The following is a 24,919-nucleotide window of genomic DNA, read 5'->3' as shown; positions in this document are numbered from 1 at the left end:
GGCATGTGTGAAAGGCATGCGGGGATCCGGATCGTGGGGGACTGAGCTTGGGCCCGGCCGGGTTGAGTCTGCGCAGAGAGACCTCAAGTAGCTCAGGCAGTTAGCATTCTCATGGTGCCTAATGCTCATCGACGACACAAGACCGTACTCGGTCCATTCATGAGAGAGCTGCTCCGGCCAGCGCCGCACGCACGAAGTACATTAGTAGGTTCGAAATAGGTAGTACTGGTCGAGCAACCGGACGTCGATCCTTGGCATCGCGGATGTCAGATCAGATTTGGCCTTGCCTGCCGCTCACTCTTGTCGTCCTCGCAGCCACCCCCCAAGGCAAATCGCTCGCCAAGCAGGGCCAAAGCCAACGGGGGCGGATCTATCTGTGTGCTGTGTGCTAGATTGGCGGGGAGCGCGCCCACGGACCCTTCCACGCGCATCTAGATCCGTGCCCGGCCCAGCCCCAGCAGAAGACACCAATTATATCTGGTCCTAACTTGGTGCCGCCGCAATATCGGCAATCTGCTGCAGTCCTGGTCCTCGACGATGGCAAGGGCCGGGCTCCGCCAGGCGGCATGTGCGTGTGCGCTTCGATGACGAGGAACGCGGACGCAAGTGCAGACAGCGGGCGGCATAAGGTAATGAGTGGCGGGCGGCTACGCACGATGACGAGCAGCGCCTCAAACCATTGTGGGCATTCAAAAGCCATCATCCATGGTGGTCTGGGCACTCGTATGTACAGGCAAACTCCCAACGTACTACCGTATGTACGTGCAAATGCCGTGGGTGCGCCTCCAGCTGCAACCCGTCCTCCGCCGCCGCCGCCGCCGCCGTAACACCGGCTGGAACGCCAGCGAGGAAGGAATCAAGGTTCCGGGCCCAGCCGCAAAGCCACCCGCCATCCGCCGGTGCCTCGCCGTGCCCCAAGCTCCCGGCCCCGCACTGTGTCACGACATGATGAAGCCCAGCCAGCAGACACACACGCACGCGCGGCACAACTCTCTCTGGTCATCTGCTGGCTGCTGCGATACAGAACCCGCAAGGACCCTGCCTGGGCCTGCTGCCCTGCCCTGCCATCTGCTACAGTACCTTGCACCACCACTGGCTGACTGGCTCATCCGCCCGTCCACCTATCGCGCACACTATGATTGATTGCCCCCCCCCGCCCCCCTTGCCCTCCATATTCATCATCGCCCACCCCGCGCCCACGAGCCAGCCAGCCGAGCAGCAAAAAAAAGAAAGAGGCTGAACACGACATGTTGGTCTCCCACCCCGCTGCCGCCCGCCCGCCCGCCGACGCGTACCTACATGAAATGCAGCCGTTCCGAGCTGGCTTCCTTCCGCCGCGGGCATCGGCCTCTTGCCGCCCACAGCACGCCGCCGCTCATTGAGCACTCGTACTTTGCGGAGCACCAGGGCCTCATCCGGCCGGCTGGCTGCCTCGGCAGGGCTGCAGAAGAACGGACGGATGCCATGTCAAGGTCGGGACCGACCAAGTGCTACAGTACAGACAGTACAGCACTTGCAGCCGCCGCCACGCTGGCTGGCTGGCGGCGGCGGCGCCGGGGGGCGTCTCACGCGCCGTTTTCCTCGGAGCGCCTCTCAACGCCTCAACGTCCAGTCACCTGGTCCGCCTGACCACCAGCTATCCCCCCCTTGCATTCGACTGCGCTCCGAGTGGTCGACGCCGGGTCACCACCATTTGCCGGCCGATGCACCAACGAGGGCGTGCTTCACAGACAGGCCACATCCCGGACTGCCAGCGCACCAGTTTGTCCGATTCCATGGTCGTATCTGGGCTTGGTTGACTCGCTCTGCGTCATGATGGCCTCTCGCCTGCGCCGTGGGGGAGACACACAGCACACAATGCCGCTCCTGGGCCCCTGCGGCGAGCCCGTCACGACGGAATTGGCGCGGAACTGGATACGGACTCTGGGACTCTACTGGCAAAATCTCCATCCTCGTTCCGGCAAGTCGGCTGCTCGCAGCTGGCTTTGGCGGGGGGGGCTTCTCAACAGGCTGACCTCACCGCGCACTGGCCCCGGCTTCAGCCCCCAACCGGGGGTGGTTCGCCGACCAGCCCCCGGCTGCTCACATCGCAGAGAAACGACAGTCGCTCCGCGAACGTGACAATCAGTAGACACGTGAGCCGGGGTCAAAAGGAATCGTCGCAACTAGCTTTCGGCCCTTGAGACAGGCCCAGTTTGGCCCTGTGCTCAGCAGCGCTCCACGCGGGCTCCCACCTCGTCTGAGACAACAAGATCGCGCAGGTGCGTGCTGCTTGGGAACGCACACACGCACCTGTCCATCTACGACGTAGCCCAGGGACCCCGAGCCTTGAATCGAGGGGTGCCCGGTCCGGCCGAACTCCCGGCGCTGCTCGACGGTTTCCCATGAACGATGCTGTGTGCTTCGGCAAAATACGATGTTGCGTCATGTCGTGGGGCACAACGTCGCAGCGCTTGTCTGGTCTCCCACGAGCGCCATCGTGCCCACCGGACCTGGATCATGTCTTGTGTGTCGGTGTCTTGTGTGTCTGCTTTGTGTTGTCTCCTCCTGCAGGCCCAGATCAAATTACCCTACACCATCGAACCAGCCACGTTCGAGAGCTTCTTTGCCTCGATATAAGTTGGGCTCATCAGCATAAAGGCTCTACTGCACTTACTATGCATTACTTTCCAGCCCCGTGGCATTGGCGATAAATGAATCACGGAAAACCAACCTAGCTGCCGTCGGCGGTGTTGGTCCGTCGTGGCGGAGGGACTAGGGCTCGCTACTCCGCGACATCAACGAGACATGGTGTCACGAGGTCGAAACTGAATTCCTTCGGGCACTCAGCTCAACCTCCGTTGTTTCTCAATCCCAAAACCGCTACCCGAGTGCCGAGGCAAGACTTCAACTTGTGCGCCGGCCCATCTACCTAAATGCACTTGTATTGGGGGAACAATGGCCCAGCGACTGCGTAAGTGCAAGGCTCAATGTCTGGGCTATGCGTACCGTGAGTCTTGTGCCGGGGCGTTCAACAAGGTGAACGAGGCACCAGGCTTTTGAGTGCGTCGTCACTCGTACGTACCTCGTACGTTGTACATATTCCCTGGAGCCTTGTCGCATCGGGTCGGACTCGGCGCCTTCTCTCGCCACCGACAGCCCAGCAGCTGCATGGTCGAAGCCTAGATGGGAACATGAAGCTGGCATCGCTCGACGAGCACCCCGCGGAATCGTCATCTCCGTGCATGCTTATCAAGTAACCAATAGCTGCGTGCGTGCGATGCCATGCCCCGGACCATTAGCATGAACCTGTGGGATGCGAAGAGCGTTTCGCCAAGGATAATGAGCTGTTGCCCCTCCCCAGGCTTTCGGCGTCATGTGCTGACCAGCCATCAAGATGAAACAGCAGATTGCTCTGCAAGATAAGCTGAGGAACATCACGATGGCTAATAATTCGCTCAATGGAATGATCGAGGTTGCCGCGCGGCGTAGAATGACGTACAACAATGGAAGGCATCCGTGGCCTGATGATGATTGCAATTTCAGGCGGTTCGAAGACAGGCGCGGAGCAGAAGCAAACCCAGCCTCGTCAATCAGTTTGAATTGGTAATACGGTAGGGTAAAAAGAAGAGACAAGAATACACAATAGATCGCTGTGAAAAAGTCACTGGGGCCAGCGTCATCGAGGGATGCGATGCATATTACTTCGTACCTTTTGTGCAGATAGATGCCTATAGGGTGAGTGGCTCGGAGTCGTTTCCTGCGACGTCAACAATGCCATCTTGAATAATACAAAGTCATGCGGTAGCGTCCTCAAGGCAATTAGCATAACGGCCCACGGGTTTAATAAAGCTCTCCCGAGGCGATGTTTGATGAAAATGCGTTAGTTCTCATCTCGGGCACTCGAGGCCATATGGTCACTCTCTCCTGCAAGCAGGGTGTCTCTAGCCCGTACAATCAATCATTACTCAGACCACTGCTAACAAAAGCCCTCAGCATCGTTCTCTTACAGCTCGATCACATTTCAGGAGGACGGCATCGTGAATGGAGCCCGTGCGTGAATAGAACATATGAGAATAGACACAAGAGGGGAAGCTGGGTTGGTTTCTCGAGGGAGGACTGTGCAGTCTGCTCTGATTGGCACTTCTTTATTTGGAGCAAACAACTGGATAGCGTCAAGCCCAGAAAGGAACTGTGCCATTATCTACGGAGGCGCCTGATGATAAGCAGTGGCGGCCTGTCGACAATGGACGGTCCGTGCCGTGAATGCGGCACGCGCTGCCCATTTCATGTTGACGATGCAGACGAGGATCGCATCCGCAACCAGTAGACACAACACAATCCTCATAGAAAAACACAAAACCCCAGAATAATGTGAAGTGTATCTACCCTCCACGGCCACGTCCAGTTCCGCCTGTTGCGGGCATTCTCACCATTGTCATTGTTCCCTTCATCGGGGTGCCTTATTCCGGTTTGTTGGCACGTTGTTGGTGTTGGTGGGCGCTCGCTCCGGCACGGTCGGTTGGGGCGCGCGGGGGATCAAGGAAGTACGAAGTATATACCCGACGATACTCCGGCTTCAACCACATTGGGCGCACGATGGCGCCTGCCTCTCTATTGTTCCCTGCTGAAGAATCCACGAGGCTCTACTCCTAACGTTGCACCGTTAGCCGACAATGTCGCAATAGACAATAGCAAACGAGGTGGGGTGAATATCTGGTCTTGGGTGTTCTCTTTAATAGCAGGCATGTGCTGTTTTGCCGCTGCTACGTCATGAGACCCCGAGCAACAAGACCAAGTCGCAGCAAGCCCCGAGTCGTCTTCTTGCACCGTCAACAGCTCTCTCACTCTTCTCGTCTGCTCGAGAGTCGCAAAGAAAACACCTCAGGCAGCAGAATCAGGAGTCGCGTTACCATGGCGGCCACGGCGGCAGAACCGGCTATGCAAACTTCCCACCACCAGGAGGGTGTGAGCATCCCGCCCCTCTTCACCAGCAACCCTCCGATCCGCGACGCGCTCCAGACAGAGAGCTCGTTGCTGCAGGACGAGACCATCGAGGAATGCCTGCCTTTTCTGGCCGCGCAAGAGGAGGGGCATGAGAAGCACAACGCCCATGGCGTCCCGCACCTCTACCGCGACCGCCACGTCAAGTTTTTGCACAAGCAGCTCGGCCTGTTGCCGGCCATGTTCAAAGCTGCTGACCCCAGCCGGCCCTGGATCTTCTACTGGTGCCTCGCGGGCATGTCACTTCTCGGTGAGGATGTGGCCCCCTATCGCACGAGACTCATCGAGACGGTCCGCCCCATGCAGAACGAGGCGGGCGGGTTCGCGGGTGGGTTCGGCCAGACGTCGCATCTCGCCACCACCTACGCGACGGTCCTGTCGCTGGCCTTGGTTGGAGGGGAAGATGCCTACGACGTCATTGACAGGCGGGGCATGTGGAAGTGGTTGTGCTCGTTGAAGCAGCCCGACGGCGGCTTCCAGATGGCCGTGGGTGGCGAGGAAGACGTGAGGTAGGCCTAGCTCAACCCCCTCATAGCAGACGCCAGAATGTTGTACCACCGGCCGGGCCACTGATGGAATTTGTGTGTAGAGGAGCCTATTGCGCAGCTGTTCTCATCTCGCTGCTCAACATCCCTCTCGAGCTGTCACCCGACTCTCCTGCCCGTGCCTCCGGCCATACGAGCCTCTTCAGCGGCCTCGCGGAATGGGTACGGCGATGTGAGTGCCGCCGCCGCGTTTTCGTCAGCGCATCCTCTGCTGACTCTTGATTTGTCTAGGCCAGACGTACGAGGGAGGCGTGTCGGCAAAGCCGGGTGTCGAGGCACATGGCGCATACGCCTTCTGCGCGTTGGGATGCCTCTCCATCCTCGACTCCCCCCACAGAAGCATTCCGAAGTAAGTTGGTCGCTCAAGCCATCATGTACTCCCACACGTACACACACGCGTGCGCACGCCCCCCAGTGCTACGGCGCGGACGACAACCCTCACCCCGTGCTGACCGTTGGCGAAACCCCGCAGGTATCTTGATGTCCCTCGACTCGTGTCTTGGCTGTCTGCTCGCCAGTATGCACCAGAGGGCGGCTTCTCCGGTCGCACCAACAAGCTGGTCGACGGCTGCTACAGCCACTGGGTTGGCGGGTGCTGGCCCCTGATCGAGGCGGCCTTGGAAGGTCCTGCGGCCCCGGCTGCAGACTGCACGCCAATGCAGGCCGATGACAGCCTGTTTAGCAGGAATGGTTTGATACGGTACATTCTCTCCTGCGGCCAGGACCTGTCGAAACGTGGTGGGCTGAGAGACAAGCCCAGCAAGTGAGTCGCCCCCTTCTGCCCCCTGCTGCGTGTGCCCGTGTATGTGCGCCCGCGTTAACCCTTCACTCTCTTCAAGGTACTCGGACGCGTACCATACTTGCTACGTGCTCTCGGGACTGAGCTCTGCGCAGCACAGATGGACCTTTGTTTCTGCTCGAGCGGACGCGGCCATGCTGGATGGCGATGTCTGGACCGTGTCGCCACACGTCAAGGGCGAGCAGATATTCGACGAGGAGGATCGGGTGTGTACGACGCATCCCGTTTTTGTCATTCCCCAGCACAAGGCAGAATCCTGCCAGAAGTACTTTGCCTCCAAGCACGGCTTCTAGAGATTCAACGCCAATGCCGTGCCGGAATCAAACGGCGTGCACTTGAACGTGCACCGCATACGCCTTCAGAGCATGCATGGCCGAATCGCAGTCGCACAAACGGTCCGGTCACACGCGCATCACGTGCGTCAGACCAAAACAAAACAAAAAAGAACATTTTCCTCGCCCTTCCTGCTTTTACGGGGAGGTGGATCCTTCAACCGATACGTTTGAGGGTCGATGGTGCCTCCAGGCGGCGGGTGTCGGGCGCACGGTCGAAGCGGGCCAAGCTGAAGCATCACCGCCACCGCCGACTTAGTTGCATGAAGGACAACTCATCAGTCCCATTACTGGTGGTCTTTGCGAAGGTCGATGGGCTCTGGCCAAGCGCTCAGGCCTGCTCCGGTGCGGCCAACGTGGGCCAAGCCGGCCGGCCCCAGTTAAGTATGCTACTACTACGTACAGCAATACTAGTACGTAGGAACATGTCGTCTGGAGGCCTTGTTGGGGACGATGTTGAAGACGCTGCCTACGGGGAAATGCAGGCATGCGTACATACGGTACGGTACTGTGCATGGGTCGTGTCAATGGTTCGCGACGGACGGTCCTGCGGAGTGGGTTCCTCGTGCGTTTCGCCAATCTCGGCCGGCCGTTGATGCTGCCCACACTACCGGCTGCAGCGCGAGGATCAGCCAGCGCATCGTCCACTCGCTGTTACAGAGAAGCACATGCGCATGCCTTGTCTCTGATGAGGGGTGCCGGCCCCTCCCCTCCGAGCCACATGCACACCGCATTTGCAGGACTGTATCTACGGAGTACATGATCCAGAGCCCAGGGACTGGACGTGTGTGGAGGTGAAAGCAAGGCAAGGATGGTGGAGGAAGACGGCATGTATGTATGTACAGTATATGCATAGGGTGTTGTTGCATATATGGCTCTTGGATCGTAGTGCACATCCGCCTGACAAGGGTATGAGCGCGCCGATGCATGTCTCAAAAACGCCGCGAGGCGATGGTCTTTGCCGGGAACGTAATGGCCTGCTGCTTTTACAGCTTTGACGTCGTGCGCATCTCGAAACGCTCATCAAGTCCGTCGTCGTGGGGGAGGTTGCAGATGGCCGGGGGGGAGAAAAGGGGGGGGGGGGCCGTGAAACCGCGCCAGAGACATGGAGATGCGGGCAGGCTGATGCGAGGCGTCTGGAACCCAGCATGCATCTTCACCTGTCGGACGTCCCTTTGCAGACTAGCACCGGCGTCTTGTTTGTTACAAGCGGCATCGATGGCGAGGAGCTGGAGACGTGAGGAGCAAGCTCGGCGGCGGCCTGGCACCCAAGCAGGCGACCCGTGCTCGCCTCTGTCCAGGAGTCATGTAGTCTCCCTGCGTTGCATGTACCTGGCCGCATCAGCTGCGGCCGCTTTCGTGCGTATACATATACGTATTGCGGCCTTTTAATATGGTGTTTGGTGATTTCTAGCCCTGGTGCTATGTAGCGATGGCGAGGGAGGATCCATCGAGTTCAAGTCGTCGGGCGCATTATGCAAACGAGGGTCCGCCTGAAGGACAGCACGGTGGGGATGCGTCCTATGTATAGACGAAAATTCCATGACCCAAGCTTGTTGATGGCAATGCAGATGCACATCGTGCAACATGGCCAGACGCGGCGGGCTTGGCTGCCGTGGGCGTAGTGGTATAGTAGTGGTAGTAGTAGCAGCGGGCGCGTCTCAAGTTGTCCAGATGCAGCAAAACCTTCTCGAAGCAGCCCATGTCTTAGCCAGGCGCATACCAAAGTTGCGTAGCGGCGCTCGCAGAGAGTGAAGAAGAGATGGCATGCCATGCCGGCACATTCCATCCATATTACCTACGTACGTACCTTGTGCTAATGCAAGTCATAACAGGGCAAGCCCGCTCGGTAACGGGGAGGCGTATAAGTACCACAACGGACTGGGCAGGGGGAGGGAGGGGGAGGGTAAGCAGGCAGAGCAAGCAAGCAAGCAAGCCTGCACAAGAGCAGATTGCGACGACGCCGACGCCACCAAGGGCCCCCGCCGCTGGCACAACATCGCCGTGTGCCAGCGGGTCTACTACAGTACCTAACTAACAAGGCAAGTAGGTGAGGTATCGTCCACCCGGGGCCGAGGCGAGGGCGCGAGGCGGGGAGCTTCCCTGCAGGCGACGAGGACTGCTGCAAGCAAGCAAGCAAGCAAGCAACAAACAGCGCCGCCAACCGATCCGCCTGCCCGCCTGCCTGCCTGCGCAGCGAGTCAGCCAAGGCGTGGATTCATGCAGTGCTGGGCGCGGGCGCGCACAGGCTGCGCATCATTCGCCACGATGAAGCAACGAGGCAGCGAGACTGGAGCCAGCCGGCAGGGCGGGCTCGGGACACTTTTGGCCGGAGCACCTTTGGCGAGGCGCCAGTGATGGATGAGTGAGAGAGTGAGTGGACGAAGTTTGTCTGTCTGTCTGTCTCCAAGCTGTGCGAAGAAGACGCTCGCGCCTTCCCAACCCGGCGCACCTGCCAACGGGGTGAGCCTCAGGCTGCCGTGCCTGGCCACACAAGATAGGGAGAAAAAAAAGAGCACAAAACAGATACACAGGCGTACAGACAAAGGAAAGCCGCTGCAAGGCAGACAAAACGCCTTCTGCGCCGATACGCCCTGTCCCGTCACGCAAAGAAATCAAAACACCGGACGCCCGCCCGCACGTTGCCATTGTCATCCAATCCATCGCCAGCAGCCGGTTCCGACACGACGACACATGTGGCCAAGGGCCAGGCAAATCACGGGCAAGCGGATGGACGACGACCAAAGGAGAGGGCAATGGAGGAAGAGGGGCCAGGCGACGAGGGGCGATGAACCCCCCCGCGGACAACAAGACGTACCTACAGATGGATGATGCTCATGACGATGATGGCACGGCCCACGCTGCTGGGTGGCTGACGACGGAAGCGACTGGCCGGCGCCGCCGCCGCCGTAATTCCTGCCGAAGCTCCAGGGCTACGGCAAGGTGAAAGCTTGTTACGGTGACGCTCGAGCCAGAGCCGGCAACGTGGTTTGTCTCTTGGGGCGATGCTTCCACAGTGGCATCGAGGGCTGATTGGGGGCGGACGCCTTCACCAACCATAATCCAACAAGCTGGTTACGGTGCGGCCTTTGCATGGGGGAGGGCCCCGTCTTGAGCCTCTCTCACTGGCCTGGCCTGGCCTGGCCTGGTATGGCATGGCATGGCATGGCACGGTCCCGTCGACACTGGGGCATGCAGTGCACATGTGTCGGTCTGTCACGCACCTTTAGGGGACGCCTCTGTTGGCCAGCCACGCAGGTCGCTACCAATCTCACGGGCTGCGACGCCGATCCTGGGGACCCAATGCCGGGCGGGCTTCCAGTTTGATCAAGGCCAAAAAAATAGGACCCTTTTTTTCTCGGTTGGCGTCGCGCCAGGGACCGACGCCCGTCAAAGGCCGTGGCCGATGATGCCGTGGCCTGCCATGCCATGCCATGCCATGGCTACGAAACGAAGCACGTCGTTTTGCTCGCGCTCGGCCGAATGGTAACGGGTGATGCGTCGGCAAAGCCGCCCTTGCCTGGAACCATCGGCGGGTCTGGCCTGCGTCGCGTTGAGCCTGGGGCAGAACTCGGCCGGCTACTCTGTCCGCGTCCAGTGTGCCGTTCGAATGATGGCAGATACGACGCGGCGGACAAGGGCCTTTCTCAATTGTCGAATGACCGTCGAGCGTCGGCAGTCCCAGCACTGACCACCAACCCGCCCGCCCGCCTACACACACCCCGGTCCACCATCGGAACTTTCCAAACAGCCTCTGGATTGGACTGTCCTGTCCTGTCTAGCTGTCCCGAGACATGGGCCTCGTGGCCAGAGAGCCGGATGGACAAGCATGCGCTGACTGCTCCCTCTCTGCCGCGGAGAAAGGGAGCGTTGCCAATTAATCTTGCCGCCTCTCAAGATTCAGGCGTCAGTCGACGACGACGACGTCGACGCTGGCGTCCCCCTCCCTCCCAAGGCCGGCATCGCATCCATGCCACGAAATCACCAAACAAGTGCAGTACCCCGCGCGCAGGCGAACCACATCAGGGCCCGCGACGAGGCCAGAAAAGGCGGCCAAGCGTGCGTCTTTGTCGCGCACCTTGAATGCGCCGGGTTACCTGACCTGCCCGCGAAGCGCGTGCGGCCGCTTGCCCCTTTCATTAATATCGTCAAACCAGCAGCATTGCCAACTCATCATTGCAGAAGGGCTCGAGCAGGCCAGGCCCGTTTTGCGCCTAGTTGCCTCGCGACCCCTCCTCGACCGCCCAATCAGCCGGGCCTCACTCACCGTTCAATGCTTGAGTCGACAAAGCTGCTGGCCACGAAGCCCCTCCTGCTGGGCCGGCCCAACCTCCTCCTCCTCCTCCGCCTCTGGTGCGAGCGAGCGAGCGAGGCGACGGGGGGGCGTGCGCCTGCGGTCCCGGTGGCCCTCGTCAGGTTCGTTCGATCCACATCCCAGCCACTCGCCCATCCATGCAGCTGGCATGAGGGACGGCCACGCACTACCCGGCCACTCCTGTTCATGCAGCTTGCTGCTACCACATTGCTTAGATACAGTGCAAGTGCAGCCCGTCGTCGCCCTCACCGACCGTTCTCTGGCGCGCGCCTGTCGTTGTTGGCCGCTGGGGCCTCCTCACTGGGCAATGGCTCGCCACCGCGGAGCCCAGCGCGAGTGTAATGCCCCGCGAGCCAGTAACCTCCTTCTATTTCCATGACGGGTTGAGCTGCCTGTGATGCAACTTTGTTCCGTGTCGGCGAATCGCCCGCGCTACCTGCGAATGTTTCGATTTGCGGGCCCGGTCCTTGGAGCTGCGGCGCGAGCGGTTCTGCTAGGAGGCGTCAACAAGCTGGCTGGCCCGCTCGTGCTTGTACTTTCGTATGTACGTACGGGCGTGCCGCCGCCGCACCCTGTCATGATGGCCGACGATGGGACTTTGCTGCTCCGGACGGACCCCACGGCCGGCTGCCGGACGAACCCTCGCCCCTCCCCAGGCTGGCCCATGCTTGGGAGTCGATCCATGGAGTCAGGGACCGTGTACGAATCGTCGCTGCAGCTCATGGGCAAGGGGGAGGGGGGCACTCCCCGGGAGAGTTGCAGCGTACCGGCCTTGATGCGCCATGGCTGCCCTTGGACGGACACTGCTTGACTTGCTCTGCATTAGTGGCCGCCAGAAACAGAGATCTCGGATGTCCTGTGAAGGACCGTCCAACCAAAGCTGCGGCGTTCGGCGGGCGTGAGGGTACAGACGGTCCATAAGACGGCGCGCGGGGAGTCTGGCTGCGGTTCTTTGCTGGGTTTGCCGCCTTTCGCCACCCCACCGAGTCGTCTGCCACTGATACGTACCTACTACTCGACTTGAAATTGTGCATCTGCATGTGTACGGGACTGTACAGTATAGACCCTTGCGACAGGTACTCTGACGGGGACTCGAGGTACCGCTCCGCTCCTGTCGGGGTGTCAGACAACCTAGGTGGACGTCCGCCGCAGCGGGGAACCCCATTGCGGCAGCGGATGGGGAGTGTGAAGCCGGGAAACAAAACAAAGCGCTCCTCGATGGGCGGCGACTCTGCATGGACGCGCCGGCCCCCAACAACAAGCAAGCGAGGCAACGGCGGCGGCGACGGCCTATGTAACAGACAGCACTCGGCCAGCAAGCCGGGACGCGTCCTATATACAGACATGCCGTGTTCAACGGGACCCGGTAGCACGTCCGTCGCAGGTAATGATGATGATGAGCTGAGCCGGGGCGACGGGCGATTCGGAGGTACAAGGTCGTGGGACGACGGTACAGTCCCGCCATGCTGGACGGAGATCGACCCTTTCTTTGACCTGCTGGTAGCAGACGCCCGCCGTGGCCATTGACGCCGCAGTGGAGCGGCCTAGTGCCCAGCGGTTTTTTCACAACTGGCGACGAGGAACGCCAACACATCAAGATGGGTCACACTCTTTTTCGAGAGCCGCATCCATTGCTCGCATCTGCCTCGATTCGCGCGTCTGGATTGACTCCAGACACCCCCGGGCCGCGCGCTAGCAATATGCTCTTGTCGTTTGGCTTTGCAATTAAAACACACACATGTCTCGCCGGCGCCGTCTGGTCTCCCCTGCGCCCGCCGCGTAGCTCGGTACAGTACCCTGGCTCTGGCTCTGGCTCTGGCTCTGGCTTTCTTGCTTGACGAGACCTCCTCCTCTTCCTCCTCTTGACTTTCTATACCCCCTCCCCCCTCCGCTCCGCTCCCGCGTCGTCGTCCCATTTTGTTTATCTGTCCGGGATTCGACCACCACGACCTGTTCCTCCCCGTCTCTCCTCTCGCCCTCGAAGCAAGCAAGCAAGCAAGCCCTACTAATAATTGCGTGTCCTCTGCCACCCTCTTCCTGCTCTGCATCGGGCCTCGCTGCAGATTGACCGGCGCTGCACCTGCATTCGGGCCTCACTCTCACTCTCCATCTCCTCCTCTCTCGCCTCTCTGGCTCTGCCCGCTGCTGTCGTTGTCGTCGTCGTCGTCGTCTTTGGTGGCTTACGTTGTTGTCTCTTGCCGCGCCGCAGAGTGCCTCGGGCCAGTGTTGCTGTTGCTGCCACCGCCTCGCTGCCACCGCCGCCGCTGCTGCCACACAAGACGCACAGGCATACTTGCACGCACGCACACACACACACACACACACAACTGGTGCCCGTCGAATATTTCCACTTTTTCGCCCCCCAAAAATCGACGACACTCCGGCCGGCATTCCGGAACCCCCGTTGGGCAACACCACGACAACCATGGGCGGATTTTACATGCAGTACCTGGAGAGTAAGTTTGCCCAATTGACACTCCCTTTTTTCTTTATTTCGCAGCAACCCAATTGAGCTTCTGCAGGCGTCCAAGCCAGAGCTGTTTGGAGGTGAGAGAGATCGATGTAGGACGGAGTGTGCATTCGAGGTCAACACGCAATGGCTGGGGGGATTGCGTTTGGTGCCGTCGGTGGACCACGTCGCAGTAAATACGCACGTTGCCGGCTCGGTTTCTTGGCGAACTGTGTGGCTGCCCAGCAGCCTCACGGCTACTCGAGCCTTGATGCGATGCTCCCGGCCGCGGCCGCCAGGACCCCTTAGACGGACGCCATGGCTAACCACTGGCTTTGTTTGTAGGTCTTTGCCGCCGCCGCGGATGGACAGACCCCTCTTACGAATGCTACCGAGGCACCAACGGCTTTACCTGTCTTGTTCTCGTGAACGGGCGTGAGTACCAGACGGACCTGGCCTACGAGTCGGACGTCCTGGCGCAGGAGAACGCTGCCATGCGCGCCTTTATGGTTTGTCGCAATTTTTCCGTCAACGGCGGCATGCTCGCCCGCAACGGCATTGTCCAAGGACTCCCCGCCACGTCGGACACGGGTCGTCGCCGCAAGAGCCGTCACACATCGTCGCGTGACAGCAGCGGCAGCCACGGACGTCGCTCCGGGAACCATTCGAGCAGCAGCTCTACTGCCTCCTTCGACTAGAGCAAAGCCCTGGCGGACGAGCCTTGTTCCCTTGAACCCCTGTCAGGACTCGGGTTGGAGACGCTGTGCCGCGGAGACTACCAGGTGCATACATAAAGGCGGTTGAAATGCTTCACGGCAGTTCCTCGAGGGGAGATGACCGGACACACACCTCTGCAACGCGGCCAGCATCTCATACGCGAGTTTGACCAGGGGATAAGGGCAAAGACCGGGAGAGGGTAAAAGGACCACCGGCTAGCGAAAAGCTAAGACCGAAACGGGACAAAAAGCGCTGCATACTCTGATGCTTCATGTTTTTTTGGCACGACTTTATGACGACACGAAACGACAATTTCTAGAGAAACGACCTTGTTCAGATTTAACGGCCGCACTTCTAGTTCTCTCTTTCTATTCAACTTTTTTTTCTTGCGTACATTGTCATAAAACTTCTTCTTCCCGAGCCTTGGGATCTGGATGACGAGTTCGGCCCAATAGCTGGGAGCACACAGGACCAGCTGCCGCGGCCTCATTCCTTTTTTCTGACATTTTTGGGAGAGTCCCTCCGCCCTGAGTCCGGCCAAGGCTACCGTTAAGTCGGACCGCGGCAGCCGGCACCGCCTTGGAGGCCATGTCCGCTGCGATTGGATGGACGCTCTCTGTCTGGGGTCATGGACATAAGCAACCGCTTTTCCCCCCACGGTTGAATTCTCTCCACGGTCCCGGGAGGCTAGACTGCGTGATTGCGTTCCTTTGGGTGTTGTGCCAGGGCTATTAATCCTCTCATGGGCAGTGAGCTGGGCGCGGTGGTGGCATTTGTGATTCGGGGCATTTTGCGGCAGACGAGGGACGGCGGCAGCGCTCTTTTGCACGACTACACCCTTCTTCTGTAGGCCCCCATTGCGGGAGGGGCTCATTCTCACGCCTTTCTGGCATACGTTTAGTTGGACAGCATCGGGAAACCACGCTTCGCGGGAGCAGCACAATGCATCGGAGGAGCAAGTAGGAGGGGGAACCAGAAGATGTTATTCAAAGATTGACTTGATGACATCGAGGGGAGACACGGGGGTGTGGTCCTGTGTCTCGACTCGAAATGAGTAGCCAGCAGCGCCTGGCTGGGGCTGACGAGAAGGGACGGTCACGATGAGATGACGAGCGATGAAAGACGGGCGAAAGAGCTTCATGATCTAATGACTACGAAGAAACGAAATTCCTCTCCGCACACATGACATATACACAAATATTTAGACGCACGCTCTATCTCTCTCTGGGTGTGTGTCCCTTGCTGCCCACGTGCCGGCCTAGACTGCGACGTCTTCGTTGCAACCAGGACCGGGGCCGCGCGCGCGCGCATCTCCGAAGCCACGTGGCGAGCCATCTTGATTGTGCAACGCGACAGGTGCCGTGGCGTATTCAGCAGTCTGGGCGCTTGCTCACATATGAAGGATGTTGGACGGTTGGACTACGAACCCCTCCGGGGATAAGGCCCGGGTGGGAGGGGTTTGGCGCGATTCAATGTGCGGCCGCGACGAAATTAATTGTTGCATTCTGCGGACTCATTCGGAGATGAAGTTGCATGCTTTTCGTATAAGGCTTCGACTGCGCGTGCCCACGTGCTGGTGCAAGGAAACGTGCCCTCAGTGAGTTCAGCGAGGCATGATAGCTGTCTCCATTCCCCAATTCAAACAAGGCACGTTGCTGCTACTACTATTACTCCTACTAGCTCGATTCACAGCCTACGTCGGGCCCGCGGAGCCCTTTCCCTGCTAACCAGCAGCTTTTGGGGGCATACTTTCGCGACGCGAGTCCTGTGTCCCTCTCGATCCTTGTCCGGGCAGGTTAGGAAGGGCGCAAGCTGCTGGTGGTGTTGCTGCTCGAGTGCGATACAAGTTAGTAGTAATATATGAGGTGGCGGCCGGCCAAGATCCGGGTCCCCCGACACGGGTAATTGTCAAACCCCAGCCTCCCGGTTGCTGATACGTGGTTGTAGTAGTGACGCACTATCCCTTTAACAGTTGCTAAGGCTGCTCTCAAGTCTCTTACAGGGATGTTAGCCAATGATGACCCATCGGAGAGTGCGGTACTTCAGGTTGCTAGCGACCTCTACTAAACGAGAAGTCCTAGAGAGCTGCTATTGACAGATAGCTACATGATGATCGGTGCATTTTACACGCTTGCATCACGTAGATCCATGTAGAGGAGCGCGACACTTCTTTGTGGAGACTGCGACCTGGGGGCAGCCTTAGCACTGTCAAAGGGATAATCAGCCTCCGGGCCCTACCGCCGATGAGGCGGATACGGCGGACGCCATCGCCGGCACGTTGGATTCCAAAGAGACAGAGAGAGAAAGAAAGAAAAAACAGGGCCTCTCGCGTGCTAGCCGATGGTCTTACGTGCGGGACCGGCGTTGGGAGCGCGGACGGCGTGAGCGTCATGAGAATAAATAGCAACGGAGGGTGCTGCTGTGGCCGGCGTGCCCTTGACACGAACGACGATTTCCTCCCACTTTCTCTGCGAGCCACCTTGGTTTCGGGCTGACGGTGTGAGGTCACTTTTGTCTCTTCTCTACGATTTACTCTTTTTTCACTACGCGGCCCGAACAACTATCGAGAAGATGCCTTGGACAAAAACCACACTCGCGCTGGCGGCGGTGGTGCTCGCGACGGGACCAGGGGCGGCGGCGGCGGCGAGCGGTGCCGTCCGCCTGCAACAGCTGTACCAGTTCCCCAACGCGACGCAGTTTGTCGAGAATATTGCGATCCGACCCAATGGACAGCTGCTGCTCAGCACGTTTGACGACGGGCACCTGTTCACGCTCGACCCTCGGCAGCACCACGGCGGTTGCGGCGGCGGCGATGAGGATGAAGACTACGCGGCGCGACTCGTCGTCAAGGTGCCGGGCGTGACGGCACTGTCGGGCATGGCGGAGATCGCGCTCGACGTGTTCGCCGTGTCGGGCGGCGTCAGCAACGCGAGCGACTACAGCTTCGTGGCGGGCACGGCGCGCATCCTGACCTTGGACTTTTCTCGGCGGCGGGCTGCGGCCGGCGGTGGTGGTGGTGGTGATGGCGATGCGCCGGTGGTGCGCACGGCGGCGTGGCTGCCTGACGCGGGGACCCTCAACGGCATGGCGGCGCTTCCGCGACACCCGCACGTGGTGCTGAGCGCCGACTCCAAGACGGGGCGGGTGCTCCGGACGGACACGGCGACGGGCCGCGTGGACGTGGCGTTTGCCGACCCGGCCCTCGCGCCGCCGGACGCCGCCACCACGACAACCCTGCCGCCGGGCGTGCCCCCCCTGGGCATCAACGGGCTCAAGATCCACGGCGGGTTCCTGTACCTGACGACGACGGCGGAGCGCGTCTTTGCCCGAGTGGCCATTGACGAATGGGGCCGTCCCCGCCACGGGACGCAGCCGGAGCTGGAGCGCATCGCGCAGCTGTCGTCGAGCGCGTCGTCGCCCAGGGTGCCCGACGACTTCTCCGTGGCGCGCGACGGCACTGCGTACGTGGCGACGCACGTCGACGCGCTCGTCAGGGTGGCGCCCGATGGGCGGTGGACGGAGCTCGTGGGCCCCGACGGCGACGTGAAGCTGGACTCGCCGACGGCGACGGCGCTGACCCGCGACGAGAAGACGCTGTATGTGGTGACGGCTGGGGGAAGCGGTGGGAAGGGCGGGCAAGTCGTTGCGGTTCATCTGTGAAAGGCCGAGGCTTGACGAGCGAGTGTGCTTTGTCAACCAGCATATAGGTATGTATATAATCGAGTGGCCAAGCAGGGAGGGTGAGCTCTGGGCCGGAGAAAATCGAATAGAGACGGGCGCCATGTGTCTGGTGTATTTCCCGCGGTCCAAATATCAAAGACGTCGTCTAAGCTGCGATGCTTGTAAAACTCTTACATGCCATAATACAAAAGTTATACAAGGCGTCAACTGCGTTGGCGACCTACTCCGCCTCCTGGCTCTCCGTCTCTGCGTCTTGGGCGACAGGCGCCTCGCCAGCGGGCCAGCGTCGTAACACGGCCACAAACCCGCCGCCGACGATCCTGTCGCCGACCTTGGGCCGCATGACCTGCACCCGTTTGCTCTCGTCGCCCTGGTGCTCCTTGGGCAACACCGTCCTGACGTCCCACTGCTTGCCACCGGCTGCGTCGTGGACGCCGTCTGTCGCCACACCCGTGGGCAATTCCAGCACCGTTTCCAGGCGCAGGGGCTGCTGCGTCCGCAGCGACCACGCCTGGAAGTCGGCGATCTGACTGATTGACGGTTTGAACAAGACTAAGAGGCCGTTCGGAAACAGCGCTTTGATTACCTGCTCGGCATTCTCGTGTGCGGACGGGAGGTCCAAGATAGCTCGCGACAGGAAAGGTTGCCCATTGGATTGGGCCAGGCGGGCAGATATGTATTCCTCAACTGACCCCAGGTGGAAGTCAATCGAGGCCAGATACTGGGCGCGGCGGAAGTTGCGAACCAGCTTGTAAGCTGCGTTGAGGTGCTTCGGATTGCGGTCGAGCGTGTGGATGACGGCGCGGCGGGCCGTCGTGTATTGGTCCAAGGCCGCTTGGTGGTCCGGGGAGAGGTCGATCGGTGAGGCGGACGGGTCTTGCTGCTGGGATCTGAGCTTGGCCTCGCAGAGTGCACGGCGCAGGGCCGGTGGAACGGGGTTATTGGCCGCATGGATCGCACGGGCGAGGTGCAGCGTGAGGCTCCCCATGCCCGTCCCAGCCTCGAAGATCTCAAAGGGAGGCGCCGCATCGTCGTCGGGGTCCTCACCCGGGCGCGACAGGTTGAGGTCGAGCAGAGAAACGATAGTGCTTGCGTCGTGCGGATATATTGGCGTGGCCATGCGCGCCGAATTGATAATATAGGTCGCCAGCGTGGCCTCGTGGAGGACGACATTTTTGCCGCCGCTGTCGCGCACCACATCGAGAACCCTGCGCCCGATGAGCTGGTCGCCCGACAGGGACTCGCCGTAGGAGAGCTTGACTTTCGAGTCGGGTCGCAGCGGCGCGGTGAGGTGCCATTTCGCGTACTTGGCGCCCTGCTGGCGAAGGACGAGGACGTCGTGCTCTGCCACGGGGAGAGGGATGGAGTCAATCAGGGCGACCTGTGCCGGCGAGATGGGGTTTTGTGCGGCGTACCCTTGATGGTTTGATCGGTCGAGAAGCACCTGCAGCGCCGGGCGACACCCGTGGCACGGCGGCCAAGGGCAAGGACGCCGCGGGGGCCGGGAGGAAGCATGGCGCTGGGGAGTGGTGAGGTTGGAACTGGCTTGAGTTTTCGGCTCGGTGAGGCTGGAGCTTGTCCAGTCGTCAGCGGTCCCGTGCCTGAGACACCTCCGGCTAACTAGCTTATTTAGTGCAGGGCTTTCGATTGGTGCCCGGCTCTCGGGACTAGTGCTGCTGCGGCAAACTTGTCCAGGGCCGTGCTCATGTCTGTTCTGCGGCGGTTAATCTCCGGGTACACAGTGACGATATGTGCGTCCTCCCGAGTACGTACCTTCCCTTACCTCAGCTGGATTGCCTGCCCGAGGGCCCCTGTCAGTGTTTCCCGGCTCAGGCCGGGCTGGTGTTAACGTTGCATCTGCCCTCCACCCCCAGACAGCTGATGCAGATCAACAGCCGTCAAGCTCGCCCTGCTAACCCCGACAGGCCTGGTGCTGCGCGTTGGCAGGAGAAGCCTTGTCGGCCATGCCGTCTCTCACCTGCTGCGCCCTGAGCATCTCTGCCTCACCTTGACGAAAAACGAAGACTCGGCTCCTCGCCCGCCGGTGCCGTGCAATATGGAAGGAATGCGGCCTCGTCTGCTGGACCCCTGTGGTTCGGGCCTTTTTATACTATAATTGGAGACTGCCTGTCTTGCTTTCGCGCAGGAGCATCCCGGTGGCCACGTGCAAAAGGCCCCTGGGGAGAAGCAGCAAGTTGTCATAGTTCACGGTTTCAAATGCGACACAACCACAGAGTCACATCAGAGCAGCATCGCTCGGGGTTGTCACGGCGGTGTCACATTCGCAATGAGTGCTCGGCAAAGTTCTCACAGTACATAGATGTTCTGCATCATTAATTTTGTGTTTGTGTCGCTGCCTCTGGCGTTTGCGAGGCCGTAGATGCCTTAAGATGTTGTTTGGGCAAGAGACAGCTCGGCTGCTCTTGCCTTGCTTTCCACGCCTGTGACTCGGCTTCTGGAGCAATTCCCATCTCATCAGCCCACTTTCCCCCATCTTCCCCTCGTGTCTCCTCCATCCACGTCCAAAGCAACTGAGTTGGCTCAAAGGCCGTCTTCCTTCTTCGCCACCAGCAACCCGCCTGCCACTCGATCCTCGTCAGCGTCGTCAGCATCGTGAATCGCCAGCCAGCCGCTCAACCTTTTCATCCTCTGTCTCCACACCAACGTCGACAGCGTTGCCCAAAACCAGATCTCACCTTATACTTTACACAATCGCCATGCCGCTTGTATGGCAATGATAAACATCCAAAAACGCCGGCCTGATAAAGCAACCCAGCGGGCGGATATACTAGATGATGAATGTTGACGGTGAAAAACCCCCAAAGCAGATGAAAAACATTCGACTGTGCCGAGACTCCAGGCTCTGAGAGAGATGATTGATAAAAAAAGACACCAAGATGCGCAGCGCGTTGCTCGCTGCGATTTCTTTTCACCCGGGGGATAAAAGGTTTCTGTCGCCTCAAATGGTGCCGTCTCTCGTGTGGTATCGTGCCCCCCTACCCCAACAAACTTAACAGGCAGCTAAAGATTTCTGCTCGTTTATCCAGGCCGTCAATTCAGCAAAAGCAGCGACGCTTAGTCGCAGAATGACAAGGTTAAATGAAAGACCATTTCGACGAGTGCATATGATTGATGGCCGATGACCACGCCTCCTGAGCGTCGGGCGCATGGACAGTCGTGTGGAAGTCTTCCTCGAAATACGGGTGTACCTTGACCCCAACATGGGTCTCCAAGATGGCGACGCCAGAATCGTATCGTCGTCGACATCGCTTCGTCCACGGGTCCACCTTGACCGGGCTGTGATAGCAGTAGACGTTGGGTTTGGCGTCGCGAACGGGAAACACCACGCCCATGCCGCGCATATGGTGCCATACATCATGCGCAGCATGCTTCGTCGCGTCACTGTTCGGCGATGCAGCATACAGCAGCTGCAGGATGGCGTAGCGCAACGTCAGCGACTCGACGCTATTGGTGCCATGCCGCTGGTCCAGGGGGCGCTGGAGCGCCCGCAGCTCAATGACGAGCTTCTCCAGTCGCTCTGGGTTGACGTGGTTATAAAACAGGGCCAGATCGATCCACGTCCGTGCAACGTATGGGTGGCGGCGGCTATATATGGCCTCGAGCTCATCCGCGATTGTCGGGAAGCTCCCCCAGAGCAGCTCCGATAGCGTCACAGAGCCGTGCTTTTGCTGAACCTCGTACAGGCAAGTGAAGATTTGTCGAAGGGGATGCGACCGCTCCAGGTTGGTGCTCGAGTACGCCGCCAGGTACTTGCAAAGCGCCGTCATCATGCCGGGGTCACGATGAACCATGCCCAGGAGGAGCTCATTGATGCCAAGCGGGGAGAGCTTCTTCAGGTCAAGCTCCAGCTGCTTGAACGCCCGCATGAGGAAGTGGCCGCCCTGGTCGGCGTCCCTGGCTTCGAAATAAAAGTTGGCCTCCATTAGCAAATCGCTCGATCCCGCGCCCCAGACCATGGTCACGGGCCAGCCAATCTGGGCGTCCGTTTCCACCTCAAACTGCCTGCTGTGGAGGAATGCCTTCCTCATGTTCCCAACGACCAGTTCCTGGGCTCGCACGAGGTCCGGCGACTGCAGATAGCCTGGTGTTGGAGGTGGCGTCGGCGTCCGGCATCGCACATGGGCTGGTAGATCGGCGGGAAGCTCGAAGTCGATCAGGTCGTACTCGGTCACGCCCTTCCTCTTCAGATATGTGCCCAGGTTGACGACCCTTCCGTTTCGGACGAATTCGGACACCTTACCCTCGGCGTCGCGCTGGAACTTCATCGACAATAGCCGCTTAACTTCCTCCTCTGTGTTGTTCTTTACGAAGCCCCATTGAGAAAATCGCGTCTTGTACATCTTTGGTCTGCAATATGTGAGCTCACGCAACCGCCACTCCAGGAATCACATGTAAATTATATGAGACTTACGTTGCTTGAAAGTTGTACTTTTCGGCCATGATAGCCATGACTTCTTTCAGCGGTCTTCTCTCCTCGAGATAGAGGGTTCGGATGGTTGACTTGAATTGCTCCCAAGCCTCAGCAGGAACCTGTTCCCGTGACGGTCGAGTTCCACCCTGAGCACGGAGAGTAATCGATCCTTGCCTCTGATTCTGGATCGAGCAATCAGCGGAGCCCCAGAAGAAAATTTGGACAACACTTACCGACAGAGGGGTGGATGAAGGCGGCACATCGGAGGGCTGCGGTGTTGCCGGCTCTTGCTTCACCTCTGGACTGAATGGTGCCGGCACTGGTGGCAAGACCCGCGGCCTTGGAGGCTTCGCGGGAGCCTTACCCTTGGCTTTGGCACTGGCAGTGGGGTTAAACTCAAGGATGAACTGGTTTCCGGCGTTCATGTTCGGTTTCGGTGTCGTTGGTACGGGCGGCTTGAAGTAGCCGCCGGGACTGGCGATCGGGTTGGGGGTTTGAGGCTCCGTCTTGATAGTAACCGATCCTGGGGGGCGCCATATCTCGAACCCAGGCGTGCCTCCCACTGGCGGTGCCGTTTGCGTGGGAGACGCCACCAACGGAGAGGCCATCATCGGCGACGGTGCCATTTGAGACGACGGCATGGGCGAGGGCGCGATTGGGCTTTGAACTCGGTTCCCGGACATGAAGTCATCTAGATTCCCGAACGGGCCAGACGAAGGCCCGACCCCTGGGCTGGTCACGCGAGAATTGTCCTGGAATCCACTGAACGGTATGGCGGGCGAATTGGTCGCAATAGGACTCATCATCCTCGATTGCATGCTGAACGAGCCCCACTGGGACTCGACGGGGCTCTGGACTGGCGTCGCGATGCGATTGGGGTTGAAGCCGTTCGAGGCGGTACCGTGCGAACCAAAATATCCGATATTGTCAAACTGAGGCCTTTGGACGACTTGGGGTGACTGCTGAGGGATCTGGACGCTGTGGCTGGGCCGGGGAGGGAGCGGAGGCGCAGGGCTCTTGTTCTCGAACGGGTTGAAGCTTTTGTTCTCGAAATGGGCTACCAGACGGCCGACGCCGCCTCCAGACGCCAGACTGTCGAGCTCCATTTCGTTGGGACCTTGGGCGTCGTCGTTATGGTAGCCGGACGGAACTTCGGACGATGTTGTTGACCAGTCCATGTCGGTGGAGGCGTGGAAAGATTGATTGCCTCCATGGCTAGAGTGGTGAGGGGGTACCGCCGACGATGTCGTGCCATGGTTTGTGTCGAACCTGGTCCAGGGCTGTGGGGAGAAGCCGAAAGTGTCGTTGTCATAGCCGGTGGGATGAGGCTTATTCGACTGATTGTTAAACATGACGACGACGAGCCACACAGACTGAGCGAGAACGCTCGGTCGGCCGGCTGGAAGTCAGTCAGTTTGATGGGCGAGACTCGAACGAGTCGAGAGCCTCGGTTGGGGGTAGCTCAGTCGCCGACACGAGGATTCATCACTCGTGGCAGTGGCGAGCCGGGTTAACAGACCGGGACGGAGGACGAAAGGACTGCCAGGCCGGCAGGAGAGCCCATACTCGCCCCGTTACGAATGAGGGCACAAAACCACGGAAGAACGAGAGCAGGCCGGCCGACGTCGTATCAGATCGAAATGGTAAGGCGAAGACGGATGGGCAGGGTCGATTTCGTCGCCGGGAGTTGACTGATGTGGACAGGAGATCGATAGGGCGCTCTCCCCACGACGGCTGGCTGGGTCGCTGCACCGTTGCCCAGCGTCGACGTTGGCGAGGGTGAGAGCCTGCTGCTGCCGCTGCTGTGGAGGCCAAGCCACGCGCGCAGGAGGTGAGAGGGAGCAAAAGTTCCCTCGCCTAAGTTGCCAGGAAGGGAAAGCCAATAGCCTGTTTCGACAACGGTGTCTGGGGGAAAGTCTTGGGGCTGGGGTCAGCTCCGCTGGGGCAAGATAAGGGAAGAGAGCGAGAGAGCGAGAGAGACGGAGAGAAAGAGAGAGCGCACAGGACGGGGCCGGACGGCGCAGGCTGCCTACGACCTTTCACAGCACAGCACAGGCCTGGGCTGCCAGACGAGACGACGGGTGAAGTGAAGTGGAGAGTGGGCAGGACGGACGGGGGGGAGAGTAAAGAGCGCGGCGGCGGAGAGGGGATGTAACCTAATGCGGGCTGGGCTGGCATTGCGACAGGCGAAGCAGATGGGAAGACGGCGGCGGAGGGCACTGAGCTGGGCGGCGGAGGGTGGATGGATGGGGGGGGGGGGACGGCATGTGTGGGAATGCCACCGTCGGCCTGAAGAAGAAGGTGATATGGCCGTGAGCCACCGCACACGAGGCAAAGGCGCCAATCACGACGGCATGATACCACTCCTGGCACACCTCAGGGCTCCCGAGCTGGGGACGGCCCCAAGGCACTGCGTCCGCCAAAGTCAGACAGGCCGGGGACGAGAAGCGGTTCCAGAAGGATTCCGCCTGTCGTCCGCGGCCATGATTCGTCGGAGGGGGGGACGAGGAGGGGGGACGCCACAAGAGAAGAAAGAAATGGGCCGGCGCCCCCGGGGACGCCTTCGCGCATCGCCAACGGGCACCAGGAGAGCGGGCGGGCTTGTGATGTCTGACGCCGGACTGCCGTACGACGATGACGAACGGACAGCCTCTCTCCCGACGACG

At 59.9% G+C, this 24,919-nt stretch overlaps 5 protein-coding genes across 5 annotated transcripts; 3 read left to right on the top strand and 2 right to left on the bottom strand.

Annotated features, from left to right (window-relative positions):
* Positions 1-4,893: 4,893 nt before the first annotated feature.
* On the top strand, positions 4,894-6,620 carry RAM1 (Protein farnesyltransferase; the record flags this gene model as incomplete). The annotated part of the gene is made up of 5 exons (XM_047990008.1): positions 4,894-5,492; positions 5,573-5,700; positions 5,760-5,877; positions 6,001-6,291; positions 6,368-6,620. The coding sequence occupies 5 exons, from the start codon at positions 4,894-4,896 to the stop codon at positions 6,618-6,620; spliced, it is 1,389 nt and encodes a 462-aa protein (XP_047846014.1).
* A 6,779-nt stretch (positions 6,621-13,399) lies between these two features.
* JDV02_008413 (uncharacterized protein) lies at positions 13,400-14,121 on the top strand (the record flags this gene model as incomplete). The annotated part of the gene is made up of 2 exons (XM_047990007.1): positions 13,400-13,430; positions 13,769-14,121. 2 exons carry the CDS (start codon positions 13,400-13,402, stop codon positions 14,119-14,121), a joined length of 384 nt encoding a protein of 127 aa, XP_047846013.1.
* A 2,293-nt stretch (positions 14,122-16,414) lies between these two features.
* JDV02_008412 (uncharacterized protein) lies at positions 16,415-17,959 on the top strand. The gene has a single exon (XM_047990006.1). The coding sequence runs from the start codon at positions 16,712-16,714 to the stop codon at positions 17,798-17,800; it is 1,089 nt and encodes a 362-aa protein (XP_047846012.1). The 5' UTR covers positions 16,415-16,711; the 3' UTR covers positions 17,801-17,959.
* An 82-nt stretch (positions 17,960-18,041) lies between these two features.
* Positions 18,042-19,336, bottom strand: JDV02_008411 (uncharacterized protein; the record flags this gene model as incomplete). Its single annotated transcript, XM_047990005.1, has 2 exons — positions 18,042-19,165; positions 19,237-19,336. The coding sequence occupies 2 exons, from the start codon at positions 19,334-19,336 to the stop codon at positions 18,042-18,044; spliced, it is 1,224 nt and encodes a 407-aa protein (XP_047846011.1).
* Positions 19,337-20,090: 754 nt separating this feature from the next.
* Positions 20,091-24,429, bottom strand: JDV02_008410 (uncharacterized protein). Its single transcript, XM_047990004.1, has 3 exons — positions 22,487-24,429; positions 22,254-22,435; positions 20,091-22,189 (listed from the first exon to the last, which is right to left on the bottom strand). Exons 1-3 carry the CDS (start codon positions 23,603-23,605, stop codon positions 20,917-20,919), a joined length of 2,574 nt encoding a protein of 857 aa, XP_047846010.1. The 5' UTR covers positions 23,606-24,429; the 3' UTR covers positions 20,091-20,916.
* Between the last annotated feature and the right edge of the window lie 490 nt (positions 24,430-24,919).

Source organism: Purpureocillium takamizusanense, chromosome 8 (assembly GCF_022605165.1).
Source record: "Purpureocillium takamizusanense chromosome 8, complete sequence".
Taxonomy (NCBI): domain Eukaryota; kingdom Fungi; phylum Ascomycota; class Sordariomycetes; order Hypocreales; family Ophiocordycipitaceae; genus Purpureocillium; species Purpureocillium takamizusanense.
This window is presented reverse-complemented; position numbering and strand designations above follow the sequence as displayed.